The sequence below is a fragment of the Scyliorhinus canicula genome, chromosome 13, assembly GCF_902713615.1.
Source record: "Scyliorhinus canicula chromosome 13, sScyCan1.1, whole genome shotgun sequence".
Lineage (NCBI taxonomy): Eukaryota > Metazoa > Chordata > Chondrichthyes > Carcharhiniformes > Scyliorhinidae > Scyliorhinus > Scyliorhinus canicula.
In genome coordinates, this window is record NC_052158.1 from 120,488,646 (window position 1) to 120,505,477 (window position 16,832).

At 47.2% G+C, this 16,832-nt stretch overlaps 1 protein-coding gene across 5 annotated transcripts in view; it reads left to right on the plus strand.

Moving 5' to 3' along the window:
- Window positions 1-2,897, plus strand: part of LOC119975891 (endothelin-converting enzyme 2-like) — a 242,908-nt gene extending 240,011 nt beyond the window's left edge. For all 5 annotated transcript variants that reach the window (XM_038815811.1, XM_038815814.1, XM_038815813.1 and 2 more), the window contains one exon: window positions 2,544-2,897. In XM_038815811.1, coding sequence (XP_038671739.1) covers window positions 2,544-2,720 — 177 coding nt within the window. In that variant the 3' untranslated portion in view covers window positions 2,721-2,897. The remainder of the gene's footprint in view (window positions 1-2,543) is intronic.
- Window positions 2,898-16,832: the final 13,935 nt, after the last annotated feature.

A 16,832-nucleotide genomic window follows, 5' to 3' on the forward strand; every position in this document is an offset into this window, starting at 1 on the left:
TCAGAGCCCTGCCCAAAATGGGTGTGACCAAACGACGTGTGCATTATGCGAGCTAACCCGGTATCTACCAGTCTCAAGGATATACCAGCCTCCCCAGGAAGACTGCAGTGGGGCCTCGTTCAATACTGGTCCACACAAACGTGGACCTGGTGGAACGGCACCTGGGAGATCTCCAGGCCATTGGAGTCGTCAGGGATAGTGCTGAAACGCAGGCATCTTTGCACTGCCAAGCTGTTAGTAGCACTGTCAGAGTGGCAGTGCAAGGGGGCTTTGATACTCCGAGAGGACCCTGCCCATGAAAGGGAGGTGGAAGGGGGAAACTGAAGGGTGGGGTAGCGGAGCACAGCTACGTAGGGGCCTCGAGGAGGTTGAGGGGGTGACAGGTGGGGTCCTGGAATAGTGGGGTCCTGTAAGGGGGTGTGAAGGTGCCTGAAGAGAGGGTCACCAGGGACCCCATAGCGGAGGATACTCACTTAGGAGCATGTGAGGTAGTGCCCATGTGTGTGTGGGCGGGTGGGGGGGTGCCATTGCCAATGGGTGGAGGGTGTAAGCCTCACTAAGAAATCCGGGCAGCCTTTCAAAATGGCAGCCTGATCACCGAGTTTGGCTCCCAAGAAACACAACGCTATCAAAAGTCACTCTGGTTAGATAGGGGGCTTCAGCGGGGAATGCACGGCCAAGGGTACACATAGCCCTGCTTTCTGCACTGAGACCTCTGCCCGCCAGAACTCCTTAGAGTAGCGAGAGATCGAGATGTCATTTTCTCAAGCCCAGATGGCACTGCCATGGTTTCATATATCACCAACAGACCAGGGAATTAGCCTGCCCAAAGGGCATGCACCTGGGGCCTCCAATGCCTTGGCCCCATACCTCCACGAGTGGCGTTCCGTTCCGTCTGGAACAATCATAGAATTTACAGTGCAGAAGGAAGCCATTCGGCCCATTGAGGCTGCACCAGCCCTTGGAAAGAGCACCCTACTCAAGCCCACGTCTCCACCCTATCCCAGTCACTCCACTTAACCTTTTTGGACACTAAGGGCAATTTAGCACAGCAAATCCAGCTAACCCGCACATCTTTGGACTGTGGGAGGAAACCCACGCAGACATGGGGAGAACGCGCAGACTCTGCACAGACAGTGAGCCAAGCCGGGAATCGAACCTGGGACCCTGGAACTGTGAAGCAATTGTACTAACACTGTGCTACCGTGCTGCCCAAGTACTGGAGACCAGTACTGAACGGCGCTTGCCCGAGGTCACCGAGGCGAAGGGGATAGATCACAACGCCTCGGATGCCTCGGGAAACTGCATATTATGAGACTAGCTATCTTGTTCTAATATGCAGATTTGCCAAAAGGTGAACCCACCTACATTAGATCTCGCAAGGCATTGCGAGCCAGGTAGATCCCGGGATCAGGGTCTCCAGGCTTCTATCAGCCAGCGTGACACTGCTTTTAAGGTGCAACGTGGCCATTCCATTGCACCCTAAGTGTATGCGTAACCGGTGAGAAATTCCCCAGGATCCAAAAATGTGACTAAGTGTGTCTGGATAGGAACTCTCTGTAAAACCCGCCACAAATGATACTTAGGGCGGGATTATCCAGCCCTTAGAAACTTCTCCGTTAAGTCCGTTAAGTGGGAAGCACGGTAGCATGGTGGTTAGCATAAATGCTTCACAGCTCCAGGGTCCCAGGTTCGATTCCCGGCTGCGTCACTGTCTGTGCGGAGTCTGCACTTCCTCCCCGTGTGTGCGTGGGTTTCCTCCGGGTGCTCCGGTTTCCTCCCACAGTCCAAAGATGTGCAGGTTAGGTGGATTGGCCATGCTAAATTGCCCGTAGTGTCCTAAAAAGTAAGGTTAAGGTGGGGGTTGTTGGGTTACGGGTATAGGGTGGATATGTGGGTTTGAGTAGGGTGATCATTGCTCGGCACAACATCGAGGGCCGAAGGGCCTGTTCTGTGCTGTACTGTTCTATGTTCTATGTTCCAAGTCCCGCCCTCTGTTTAAAAATAACATCACGTTACAATTATGCCCCCGAAATAATGAATACAATTGTCTGTCAGCTATCCTGACTGGAGTAGTAGGGATTAGTTAAAAGGTATTTGTAGAGCACTTAACATTTTCAACTGTGAGGGAGAAAAGTTTGGGAAAGTTTTGACGTCTCAGCTATATTGCTACTACATTTAATATCATTATTAAAAACAGAAGCAAATCTTTATCTAAATGGTAAACTGAAGCATACTTAATATTGTCCAAAGTAAAGTAAGAAATATAAACTATGCTTAAAAGCAATTAGCGAACACAGAAATATACCCGAGTCTTTGGAATATCGTAATCACATTCATAGTGTAATTTTAAGGCAAATATGATAGTAACTAAAATTAATGGACTATTGGAATATTTCTGTTGTGAAATTGTTTTAAATGATCAATGTTAATCGATTTGTAATATAATATAATGCTGCTTGTATTATTTTGTTTGTCTTTGTGATTTTTTAGATGATAGATATGTAACACTGATTGATAGGTTTAATTTGTCACCCTAACAGGTATGGTGCTCAGTGCGTACACCAGAGAGTGCACATGAAGGCCTTATTACAGACCCCCACAGCCCAGCCAAATTTCGGGTCATTGGAACATTATCAAATTCCAAAGACTTTGCCGAACATTTCAATTGTCCAACGGGGGCTCCGATGAATCCTGGAAAACAATGTGAGGTGTGGTAGTTGCGAATGTCCTAATGATGGAACTTTACACTGGAAAGTTTTCACAGAAAGTTGAAAAGCTATACTGAAACACTGCCCGAAGAGGAAAGTATAATAAAAGAAAACATACATTATATCATGCACTTTTTTGTACCACAAACATTAAAAGATTATTAAATGTTAAAAATACATATTAAATGTCTATGTGTTTCACTATCCTGTGGCGCACAAAACAATGGCATAGCTTCGTTCTGGGAGGAGTTAAGAGTGAAATATTTTGTTGTGTGCTCCAAGATGTATATGATCCAATGTATGGGTTGTAGAGTCATGCTTGTATCCCACACAGATTAACAGCATTCCTATCATTACAAAACAGCCTTATGCTGAGCTTTTCTTGTGCCATCAACTGAAAATTTTAGCTTTATGATTGGCACACTTAGGGGTGAATTTCGATATGTTCTGTGTTATAAGTCTTCAGCCTATTTGTACAGTTCCATGCAAAAATTAAATTGCCCAAAATAACTTTCAAATAAATGGTATTTTGCCTTCGTAAATTTGGCATTATGGCAAATATCCTGAAACTGAATAACCATCTTAGCCCATTGTGATATTTTATTTGCAGTGGGAAAGCTTAGGTAGTTTTATCTATATTATATCAGCCTTGCTAATAGTGTAACACAGCAAGCGGGGAGACCAAGCTACACTGGTAGTTTGCATCACTGTGATAATGTTGTAGGTGGGAGGGTTGCAGATCTTTGTGCTTGTGTGCTCAAAGTCAGGCTGCCATAGAACAGCGTAAAAAATAACTGAAAGGCTGAGACACACTTCATATCAAAGTGAAGAAATGTTAGTTACAAACTTAATATCATTGCCATAAGCAAATGAACTAATAATCACTAATAGCTAAAGCATCTTGCTAACCTTTGCAAAATAATAGTCTCATGTTTTAAAACTGAGTACTGAACCCGAAAACATTTAAAGGCAACCAAAATAACCGAGCCTTTGAAGAATCCTATGACAGAAAAATGAAAGATTAGAAAGGCCACAAGGCTGCAATGGAGAGTGATTGGTATTAGAATAACAATACGCATGGAGACCAAACAAAGTGGAAAGATTCAAAGACTTTGGAAAATATGAATATGACTTTGCTTTGCCATCAAGAGCTGCCAATCAAACACAAGCTGCACCACGTATGGAACTTAATACCCCCACTTTGGTAGATTTGGGGGCAGGGGACATTTAATCACCCAGGAGGGTGGCTGTCTTCCCACCTCCACCCAATAAAGTCCCTTAAGTGGGCAATTAATGCCTCATCTCCCTGATGCCACTGTTATTCACCCTGCAGTCGGGGGGGGGGGGGGGGGGGGGGGGGATCTCGCTAAGAGGGTCGCAAGACAAACAAACCTGTGCGGGGTTGCTTGTTGAATCCTGGAGTTAGGATGGGGTCTCTTGTTCAAAGACTTTAAGTGCCTGATTGATAAGGAGGGGATCCGTGAGTGCCACTCTTGTCTTTGCTGCTGACCCTCCTCAACCCATGCCCCCGCACCCCCCAATCACTTACCTGTGGTCAGGGAACCAGCGATGACACTAAGCTTTGGGTAGGTTAACCATACCATCAGCAGTAACCATCTCTCCAGTGGCGCTGCTGTTCAACAGAGCGAATTACCTTGGCAGGCTGGGCTTTCACCCCTGGGGTCCCTGATCCTGGGCAAGCCTGCAGCTGTCCAGCAGTGGTACCGACTACGGCAAGCCTTCACTACACGGTTGCCTCTGTTAAACACTGCTCCAAGTGGGTATCAGAATTATCCCCTGGAGTGTTCTACCTAACCTTTTATGATAGTGTGCTGACTGACGTGGTGGGAGAATTTATTTTTTTGGTCAGGCACATTTCTATCCAACAGAAGACCAGATGATGTTAAAAGATGACAACTTTTGAAATAATTTGGTAAAGATAAAATTGACTTTGCTGTACTGAAGTTGTAGATCTTAATTCGGAAGATGGTTAAAATTAAGTAAGTTAAATGCATCACGTGGAAAACATGAAAAACATACAACTTAATGTAAAAAATTATTTTTCGGAAATCCAAAGATTGTTCTTAAGAGCAAATAGGGAGTTGTCAGTGATGCTCACACTCCATGAACAATTAATGTCACGGTTACCATTGACACTGTAAAAAGTCTGATTTTATTATCCACTGTCTTTTATGTTACTGCTTAGGTTTGGCTTTTAATTCATGTGGCTTGTTAGAATTGTCTTTATTTTTTTATTGGATCGGAGGTCTTTTGGTCTGTTCTTCCCTTAATAGAGTACCATAATATGATTTACTATAAAATGCTCTAGGGCGGCACGGTGGCGCAGTGGTTAGCATTGCTGCCTCATGGCGTTGAGGATCCGGGTTCGATCCTGGTCCCGGGTCACTGTTCGTGTGGAGTTTGCACATTCTCCCCGTGTCTGTGTGGGTCTCACCGCCACAACCCAAAGATGCGCAGGGTAGGTGAATTGGCCACGCTAAATTGTCCCTTAATTGGGGGGAAAAAAGAATTGGGTACTCGAAATTTAATTTTTAAAATATAAAATGTGGCAATCATGAGTAAAAATTTTACTAATTATATTTCTTTCAATTATATTACTCAAGACCAATACCCATTCTCTTTCACTTTTGGCCATGTCTATCGAGAGTTAACTTACAGCTGTTGATATTACTGGCCATTGTCTTGGTGTTAATGTCTGTAATATTTAATGTTAATTATTGAAGATCATGGCTAATCATATAGTTGCCTTTTCTGTCCAAAGTTTACTTTGAAAAAAACCAAAGACATACTGCTTTATATTAATTAACTGCTTTGCCAGAGGAATGGTAAGGGGCCGAGAAAGTGCAGTTTCAGTACAGGACGTTACGTACTTGTGCGGTTTCCTGTTTATATCAACTACCAATAGCATTGTGCCTGGAGGATAATTTTTAATTGAAAGACCACACTGCTGTCAAAGTTCTAATTTTCAACGCTGAGACGTCTTGCTTTTAAAGAAATTTTTGCCTCCCCTTGCACTTTAAGAACACGATTTAACGGAAAAGTATCTAAGTGACATTTCAAGCGAGTTTGGCTGGGATTATGTCCCTGGCATTGTCAGCGAGTTCTCCGCCACTATCGAACCACACTTAGTCACATTATTGGACCCTGCGGAGTTTCTCTCTGGGCTAGCCACAGAATTTTTTTCATTGCCGGGGAGCTGAACTCGCTGGCCATACCGGCTCCTCAGAGAGTGAGCTTGAGGGTCCCCCCCACACCCACAGGCAATGTCACCTCTTCACCCCCCCCCCCCCCCCCCCCACACACACACACACACGGACATTACCCGACACTCTCCCAAGTGAGGACACCCCGCTATGGGCCCTCTTTTAAAGCCTTCCCATGCCTCCTTTCGGGCCACCACTCCTTTCAAGAACCCCACCCTTCACCTCCCCAACCTTTCAGATGCCCCTTCATAGCTGCCTTTCACTCCCCCACCCTTCATACCTCCAATAACCTTCCTTTCATGGGAATGGCCCCACCTCAGGCCCTGACCCTTGGCAGTGGCACCCAGGCACAGAGACACTACCAGCCTGGCAAGCCTGGCAATTTCATCAGGCCAGTGTCAAAATGGTGCTGGGGGAGAGCTATGGGCTGTCCTGCCCTGTCCCTGACCACCCAGGGGCCTCCAATGGTATGGGAGACCCCCAGTTACTGTTATGCCTTGCCCACGTTTATGTGGACCAGTACCAATCGGTGCCTGGGGAGGCCGATAGATGCTGGGAGCCGTTTAGATCAGGTGCTGGCACAGATAAGTGGGTTCTTAAACCCACTTACTGTGCGAGAGGATCACTGAACCTCGTGAGCTCTGGTTAGATCTCGAGAGGCGTAACGGCCGTTGGCAAGCCCAGAGGAGGCCTCTCCCGGAATTTACTGACTGCGTCCCGCTCTGATTCTGGCGGGACGTGGCCGATAGATCGCGCCGTGTCTCATCAATCTTTGCAGTTTGCTTCTCCACCTATCCAAATTTAAAATGAGCCATCGCGAAGCGCAGCAAGGGTTTCCATGGTGATTCTTGATATTATTTCCTCCTTGTTGCAGGAAAATATATCTCACCTGGACCTTTTTCAAAACGGCACAGCTAAGACCAGGAACCGAGCCTAGTGCAACACCACAGTACGGTTGGGTACTAATGCTACTTTGACTTCAGGGCAATAATTATTATTTTAAAAAATTAATTATCTATACACAAATTAGTGTTCCAAATAGTGCATTTATTTGAGTGGGGAAGGGATGGTGGGAAGGGATATATACTTTGACATAACCACCAAGACTCAACTGTGATGCTGTCTCAGCATTTTTTTTTTCATCCAATGCTTACTACTTCATTTGTAAACAATTTCCCACCATGGGAAACTAGGGATTCTCTGTGAACAAAGATAGTATTTAAAAGTGCATTTATTGTGCAAAATAATCAATGATCCAGGGTGCCTAAAACACATTTTCTCAAAAACTGTAGAATATATTTGAAGGTCAATGTGCATGTAATGCAAGTTAAAACAAATACTGACTTTTAATTAACCCAAGACTACCTAAAAATCTATGGTTTACCGCTGCCACTTATTGTACATAATAAAGTGGAAATTCTGCAGTCCCTTTGAGGAGGACCACTGATGGGGCAATGGTCAGAGTGGCCAATGGACATCCAAGACTCCAGTCACACCTCAATAAAAAGAGACCACTTCACCTATGAATGCCTGCCAGCACTAAACCTCCCCCCCCCCCCCCCCCCCCACACACACACACACACACACACCCAAAATGTTAGTAGGTTGGCCTTCTATTGCCTTTCCTTTTTGGGACCTTTAATAAGCCTGCAATTAAAGTCATGTTCTACAGATGTTGACCTTGCAGAGGCTAGTCGGGATAAGTCAGTAGTTTTGAAACTCCCTCAACACCCAAGTCCCAAGATTGGTTTTTGATGCAACACCCTGTCCCCCCCCCCCCCCCCCCCCGCGCCCCCCCCCCCCCCCCCCCCCCCCCCCCCACACACACACACACACAAGTGGTTTGAGTAAGAATCTGGGACAAAACCCTGGTGGAAATATCCAATATCCACTTTATCCATCTCCCTTGGAATTATGTCCCAGTCTTGTTCCCTAGTAGCTAGGAGAACCTGAATTCCTGTTTCTGCAAGTACAACATTTGATAGAGACGACCATGAATGTCAGAAGTCTGAACAAAGAACTTAACATGTAACCCATGAAATTGTTTAATATTGCAACAGATGATCACTTCTACTCATCAATATTTTATGCAATAAACAGATTAAATGTAAAACAGATTTATTCAATGGTTGTATTTATAGAGCTTTAATATTTTCATACAGAATCTTATATGCCTTTTGCTGCTTAACATGTCCTGGTTGAGATTCATGTCTGAAGCGGCCGATCGCTCTTCAAATGTAATTTATTAGCACACATAATTATGTATACAATAATAATGTTAAGTTTTACAAAGTATTTGAGCAGCCTTTGAAAAGTTCTCTAATTGAAAGCCTTAGCTTAAACCATCATTTTAAAGTATAATAAATTGACTGGATGAAAACCGCCCAATCTTGGATTACATTAACAAGCTTTAAGTCGAACACTATTTTGGGGCAGTAATTGTTTTCTATGGAAGCTTTTTGGTTTACTCAAGATGAGAATGATGCCACATAAGAGTCTCTGACATGGTGCTCAACAGGGAATGCTGCTTGCAAAAATTGCCGTGTTTCCACTGAGCAGAAAGTCATAAAGTTACCACTAGATTTTCTACCACTGTTTTTGAAATGCGTGCATTGTTGTGATGTTGAGCCTTATTTTAATGACCTGTGTTATTTCTGATTAACTTTGGAAGCCCAGACGTGTTTGTCGATTTAGAGCGTCTCAAACTAGTGTGATTCACTGTCACGCTAATAATTGAGACATTTTGAGTTTCGAGCTACAAATCTTCCTTCTACACGATAACCTTTAGCCAATTAATCTTGGAATCCAACTGCTTTCTTTTTGAAAATGCCATATGATTGGAAAGACCTTATTATCATGAAATGATTGTTCATTGCTTCAGTTTCTGTGGAAGCATTGATGTAGAGGGGTATTAAAGCAGTATTTCTATACGCATTAATAAAACACTCTGAATGTCTAAAAACCTGTGTGTCGGTCACTCAAGAATAGCTTTTGCCATTCTTCAACATTGTGGGGATGGCTGCAGGCTCATTCTAATGCACACATTTGACAGAATCCCGCATTTTAACACATTTCTTTGGAGAAAAATCACTAACAAAATACTTTTCCAGAGGCTTAAAAGACGAGAGGAACATTGAACAAATCAGAGCCAGTTTCGAAAACAGCTACTGGAACATTGTTTTTTCCTTTGATTAAATATTAACGGCCAATGTAATACATTCAGTAATAATGATAGTAAGATTAAATGTAATCCCCTTCTTGATCATCAGTGAATATTTCTGAAATAGATAACTTCTTTAAAATATCTTCTATTGAATAAACTGGTTTAAAAGTTATGTTGATATTGTCAGTGATATTGACAAAGGTGTTATCTTACTATTGGATTAAATGTGATTGCCTACTGGATGCTTAAAACCTTTAGAATTGGCTGCTCCACAATTACATGTATTTTAATATTTGACAATATCACCATCTAGTGGCCATTTGAACATCAACAATTTACCATTTGTAAGTGAGGGTGGAATTGCCTTCACAGTCCAGGTCCCCTTAGCAATGACAAACCAATCCTATCTCCAAGCAGAAATATCATAGTCCAAAATGTAAATTCGGTGGATTGCACTGTCAACCTAAAAACATGTATACACACACATACAAAACAATGTACATATATCCATTTACATTTAGTATGCATCTGTTATGCATAAGATCCCAGGGGCAATTTTCCTCCCCCCATTCTCTGCAAATCCCATTTTGACTGGAAACTCGTGAGAGGACCACAACTGGATGTGCAATCTGAGATCATCCCCGACCCCCACCGGCAACATAACCAGGTTCATGCCCAGTGAGGGTGTGAACCTGATTACCATGGATTTAAGTACATTTTAATATTCAAATGCGGCTTAACACCGATTCCCACCGGCATGCCATAGTGCCGACGGGAATCCCTACTGGTTTCCAAAAACTGAGACCAGGCGTGATGGCCATGCCGCGGGCTCAGATCCAGTGTAGTCCCAGTCCCATTGACACTGCAAGGAGCAGGGCTGAAGGAGTGGGGCCTGTAGGCGACCCCATAGCACCCCCATCACTGAGGATGGGAGGGTGATGATGGCGATGCAACAAAGACCAGAGATTTGGGGGTGGGATGCAATCCTGGGCAGGGCTGGGTTAATTTTGAATCTTCCTTGAGGTTGGAATTTTCCTCTGTGTCTTTTCATTGGAATGGGAGAATATGAATGGTGGCACACCCTGAGGTGGGATGGTCAATCCTTGGCGGGAACATTAAAGAGAGATTGTTTTTGGCATCCTTCCTGCGATGGCAGGATCAGCAGGGTGCCTTTGGTTGCACTAGGGAAGAGGGAGCTATCTCAACCCTCCTCCGGGGTGCCCAATTGTTAAGTACCTTGACGATTCTTCTCTTTAGTGGTGGTATCTCCCCGGCTGGGGATGATGTAATCAGTATAAATACGGATGGTGCACTGCCCTGGATATGGTTGAAGAAGTGCAGTTCCAGCTGGGGTGTGGGTCCTGGAGTATGCTGGAGGTCCTCGGGGTATTGATTCCTGTGTGTTGGGATGTGCTGAGCTAGATCAGGTCCGTTGCTCTGGCTGGTATCCTGTTGTCCCTGGAGCTTGGGATATCCCTTCTTGAAGGCGCCCATGAGGGGCATCCTGAGAGCTGGGCATTCCTCCTTCGGTGCACCAGGGCCTGAGGTTGAGCTGAGTCTTGTAATTTGCTTGATCTTCTGTTGCCCCGCAGGGGAGAGGGATGGTTTTAAGGTTGAATGAACAGCTTGTTCTCTTCCTCATTGATCATCGTGCACCAGGGAACTATGGAACCATGATTAGGTCCTGATCCTTTGTTAGTGTGTAGTTTACTCCTCTTAGCTCCAGCTCTTTTTCCTTTCAGTTTTTCTTGGGAGGCCCTGGAGTCTTGATCATAATCCGGTCATGTTGTTGCCAGTCTTCCCTGTGGAAAATTATGGAATGATGTTGGTTCGGTACTGGGCCTGAGATTGGGGTTATGTTGTGCGGTATATGTACATATATATATATATATATATATATATACACACACAATATATACATATATATAACTCCTCTTTAGAACTGGGATCTTCCTATATTTTCTTATCTTTTGTAAGGGTGAGAATAAAGAATCTGTGATCGGCTCCTGCATGGGTGCAGATGGTTTCCAAGGAGAAGAGGCTCTGGAGTGTGACTGGTGTCTTTGGTACTCCTGGAGTGAATCGAATTGGCTAAAGACTACCATCTGTGATGCTGGGAGCTCCAGAGAAGGCCGAGATGGATCAGATACTCAGCACTTGTCAGGAAGGAAGATGTGTTGCGCGTTTTGAAAAACTTGAGGATAGACAAGTCCCCCGGGCCTGACGGGATATATCCAAGGATTCTATGGGAAGCAAGAAATGAAATTGCAGAGCCGTTGGCAATGATCTTTTCGTCCTCGCTGTCAACAGGGGTGGTACCAGAGGATTGGAGAGTGGCGAATGTCGTGCCCCTGTTCAAAAAAGGGAATAGGGATAACCCTGGGAATTACAGGCCAGTTAGTCTTACTTCGGTGGTAGGCAAAGTAATGGAAAGGGTACTGAGGGATAGGATTTCTGAGCATCTGGAAAGGCATTGCTTGATTAGGGATAGTCAGCACGGATTTGTGAGGGGTAGGTCTTGCCTTACAAGTCTTATTGAATTCTTTGAGGAGGTGACCAAGCATGTGGATGAAGGTAAAGCAGTGGATGTAGTGTACATGGATTTTAGTAAGGCATTTGATAAGGTTCCCCATGGTAGGCTTATGCAGAAAGTAAGGAGGCATGGGATAGTGGGAAATTTGGCCAGTTGGATAACAAACTGGCTAACCGATAGAAGACAGAGAGTTGTGGTGGATGGCAAATATTCAGCCTGGAGCCCAGTTATCAGTGGCGTACCGCAGGGATCAGTTCTGGGTCCTCTGCTGTTTGTGATTTTCATTAACGACTTGGATGAGGGAGTTGAAGGGTGGGTCAGTAAATTTGCAGATGATACGAAGATTGGTAGAGTTGTGGATAGTGAGGAGGGCTGTTGTCGGCTTCAAAGAGACATAGATAGAATGCAGAGCTGGGCTGAGAAGTGGCAGATGGAGTTTAACCCTGACAAGTGTGAGGTTGTCCATTTTGGAAGGACAAATCTGAATGCGGAATACAGGGTTAATGGTAGGGTTCTTGGCAATGTGGAGGAGCAGAGAGATCTTGGGGTCTATGTTCATAGTTCTTTGAAAGTTGCCACTCAAGTGGATAGAGCTGTGAAGAAGGCCTATGGTGTGCTAGCGTTCATTAGCAGAGGGATTGAATTTAAGAGCCGTGAGGTGATGATGCAGCTGTACAAAACCTTGGTCAGGCCACATTTGGAGTACTGTGTGCAGTTCTGGTCACCTCATTTTAGGAAGGATGTGGAAGCTTTGGAAAAGGTGCAAAGGAGATTTACCAGGATGTTGCCTGGAATGGAGAGTAGGTCATACGAGGAAAGGTTGAGGGTGCTAGGCCTTTTCTCATTAGAACGGAGAAGGATGGGGGCGACTTGATAGAGGTTTATAAGATGATCAGGGGAATAGATAGAGTAGACAGTCAGAGACTTTTTCCCCGGGTGGAACACACCATTACAAGGGGACATAAATTTAAGATAAATGGTGGAAGATATAGAGGGGATGTCAGAGGTAGGTTCTTTACCCAGAGAGTAGTGGGGGCATGGAATGCACTGCCTGTGGTAGTAGTTGAGTCGGAAAATTTATGGACCTTCAAGCGGCTATTGGATAGGTACTTGGATTAGGGTAGAATAAGGGAGTGTAGGTTAACTTCTTAAGGGCAGCACGGTAGCATTGTGGATAGCACAATTGCTTCACAGCTCCAGGGTCCCAAGTTCGATTTCGACTTGGGTCACTGTCTGTGTGGAGTCTGCACATCCTCCCCGTGACTGTGTGGGTTTCCTCCGGGTACTCCGGTTTCCTCCCACAGTCCAAAGATGTGCAGGTTGGGTGGATTGGCCATGAAAAATTGTCCAAAATTCTATGATTAACCTAGGACAAAAGTTCGGCGCAACATCGTGGGCCGAAGGGCCTGTTCTGTGCTGTATTTCTCTTTCTCTATAACACTCCTGGCTGAAGGTTGTTGCAAAGGCTTCAGCCTTGTCTTTTGCACTATATGCTGGGTCCTCCTTCATCGAGGATGGCAATATTTCTGGAGCGTCCTACAGTGAGTTGTTTAATTGTCGCAACCATTTATGGCTGGATATGGCAGGACTGAAAAACTTAGATCAGATCCATTGGTTTTTGGATTGCTTATCTCTGTCTATTACTGCTTAAGTTGTATTCCTGTGTTGTGGAGTTGCAGGTCAACCCCTCATTTTTTGGTATGCCTGCTGTTGCTCCTGGTCTGCTGTCTACACGAACCAGGGTTGATCCTCTGGCTTGGTGGGAATGGTAGAGTGGAGGATATGCCTGGCTATGAGGTTTCAGATTGTGGTTGAGTACAATTCTGCTGCTGCTGAGGCCCACAGTGCCTCATCGAGAGGGGCGTGGGTGCAGTGTTGATCGGGGAGGAGGGGGGGAAAGAACGAGGGCACGAGCAGCACATGCATGTATGAGCCGTCCCCTTGCATGTGGATGTGTTCTGTGCTTTGGAGGGAGCTGGTCCACAACCTCTGCCCAATGCTCTCCGTGTTGATGTGCAGCACAGAAGTGAGTTATATTTAAAAAAGGGGGAATATAGAATTATCTGAAATTCAGGGATCCTCTGTAACATGCAACACCTCTCGAGCCTTCTCTTCTTTTGCCAGAAGAAGCTCTGGTACAACTGGAGGGAGTGGGTGAAGACCAAAGGGGGCCCACCACCTCCTCATCTCACAGACCACACTCATCCCCTCTCACAGGCCACGCTCCCCCTCCTCTCACAGACCCCACTCTCCCCCTCCTCTCACAGACACTCTCCCCCTCCTCTCACAGGCCACGCTCCCCCTCCTCTCACAGAGCACGCTTGCTCCCCCTCTCACAGACCCCACTCTCCCCTCCTCTCACAGACACTCTCCCCCTCCTCTCACAGACACTCTACCCCTCCTCTCACAGGCCACTCTCCCCCTCCTCTCACAGGCCACTCTCCCCCTCCTCTCACAGGCCACTCTCCCCCTCCTCTCACAGACACTCTCCCCCTCCACTCACAGGCCACTCTCCCCCTCCTCTCACAGACCCCACACTCCCCCCTCCTCTCACAGACCCCACACTCCCCCCTCCTCTCACAGACCCTACACTCCCCCTCCTCTCACAGACACTCCCCCCTCCTCTCACAGACCCCACACTGCCCCTCCTCTCACAGACACTCCCCCCTCCTCTCACAGACCCCCCTCCTCTTACAGACCCCACACTCCCCCTCCTCTCACAGACCCCACACTCCCCCTCCTCTCACAGACCCCACACTCCCCCCCCCTCCTCTCGCAGACCCCACACTCCCCCTCCTCTCACAGACACTCCCCCCCTCCTCTCACAGACCCCACACTCCCCCTCCTCTCACAGACCCCACACTCCCCCCTCCTCTCACAGACACTCCCCCCCTCCTCTCACAGACCCCAACCCCCTCCTCTCACAGACACTCCCCCTCCTCTCACAGACCCCACACTCCCCCCTCCTCTCACATACCCCACACTCCCCCCTCCTCTCACAGACCCCACACTCCCCCCTCCTCTCACAGACACTCCCCCCCTCCTCTCACAGACCCCACACTCCCCCCTCCTCTCACAGACCCCACACTCCCCCTCCTCTCACAGACACTCCCCCCCTCCTCTCACAGACCCCACACTCCCCCTCCTCTCACAGACCCCACCCCCCCTCCTCTCACGTACCCCACACTCCCCCTCCTCTGACAGACCCCACACTCCCCCTCCTCTCACAGACACTCCCCCCCTCCTCTCACAGACCCCACACTCCCCCTCCTCTCACAGACACTCCCCCCTCCTCTCACATACCCCACACTCCCCCTCCTCTCACAGACCCCACACTCCCCCTCCTCTCACAGACACTCCCCCCCTCCTCTCACAGACCCCACACTCCCCCTCCTCTCACAGACACTCCCCCCCTCCTCTCACAGACCCCACACTCCCCCTCCTCTCACAGACCCCACACTCCCCCCTCCTCTCACAGACCCCACACTCCCCCCTCCTCTCACAGACCCCACACTCCCCCTCCTCTCACAGACGCTCTCCCCCCCCACTCACAGACCCCACACTCCCCCTCCTCTCACAGACACTCCCCCCCTCCTCTCACAGACCCCACACTCCCCCTCCTCTCACAGACACTGCCCCCCTCCTCTCACAGACCCCACACCCCCCCTCCTCTCACAGACCCCACCCCCCCTCCTCTCACAGACGCTCTCCCCCCCCCCACTCACAGACCCCACACTCCCCCCTCCTCTCACAGACCCCACACTCCCCCCTCCTCTGACAGACCCCACACTCCCCCTCCTCTCACAGACGCTCTCCCCCCCCACTCACAGACCACGCTCTGCCCCCTCCCCTGATAGGCCAGGCTCTCCCACAGAGAAGCCAGCCTCTGATTGGATGAGCTGGAGACAACACAAACTCAAATTGTTTCAACCTGGCCTTCTTCAGAACCCAGTTTGGCACACCTGACCTGTACAATTGAACACCTGACCTGTACAATTGAACACCTGACCTGTACAATTGAACACCTGACCTGTACAATTGAACACCTGACCTGTACAATTGAACACCTGACCTGTACAATTGAACACCTGACCTGTACAATTGAACACCTGACCTGTACAATTGAACACCTGACCTGCACAATTGAACACATGACCTGTATAATAGTAGCCAGCAATTTTCTTGCCCACAATATTAACTTCAGATTTTCCGTTCTGAGGCTCATTTCTCTGGGTCTGAATGCTTCACTTTAGCAACATCATGTGCAGATATCCTGGCATTCCCTTCTCTCCTCCAACTCAAAACACCACTCCCACACTCTCTCTTTCTCTCCAATTCATTACCATCCATTTTTGTTTCCCTCTGTTGTCACTTCCATAGGTATTCATGGACTTCAACATCCCCACCTTTTTTCTTCGCTACCATCACTTCCTATCATTTCTCACCACCTAACATCGTTCACTTTGCCTTGCATTTTGCTATCTTCTCCTTCCATGCAGTCCTCACCCCCCCCCCCCCCCCCCTTCCCTCTCTCTTGCGTTTGACATGGTTGTACCATTGGATTTGGGCTTTGCCTCTCCATCTTGCTTTCTGCCCCCTCCCTTTCATCACCATGGCAATTATTTTCACCACTGATTCCCAACCCAGCCCAGTGGCTAATTCACCGCACAGCCTCAGCTACTGTGCTGTGCATGCTTTCAACACTAATAGCCCTGAACTGCCAACTCTGCGTACTAAAGATGGGAATTCATGTTTTCAGTAAAGCTTTCACCTCTCAAGGTAGTAAGTGGGTTCAGTCACCGAGGACCTGTCTGCTTCTGCTTGAGTTTTCTGCCCAAAGGCAGGTCTGACCACAGTGCCACAACCTGCGTAATGGGTAGGGCACAGAGTCGGGTCCCAAATCCATCCCAGCTGGAACAGGAATTAAACTCTGTGCTGTTTTGGCACCAATGTGATTCACACCAGCCATTCAGCCAACTGGTCCACCAAGGAGTCTGGAGTGATGGCAGTGGCCCCAATTTCTTTCCATCGCATGTCTGACCACGAATCTGTCCCGTTATTACCACCTGCCATTGGTGTGTGTTGGAAGGATTTAGAGGTTGAGTATTGATGAAAGAAAGAGGCATGCTGTCAAAGCTTTACATCTTGCACTCATCAGAACAGCTCACAAGAAATTATCAACTGTAATGGGGGAACAATAA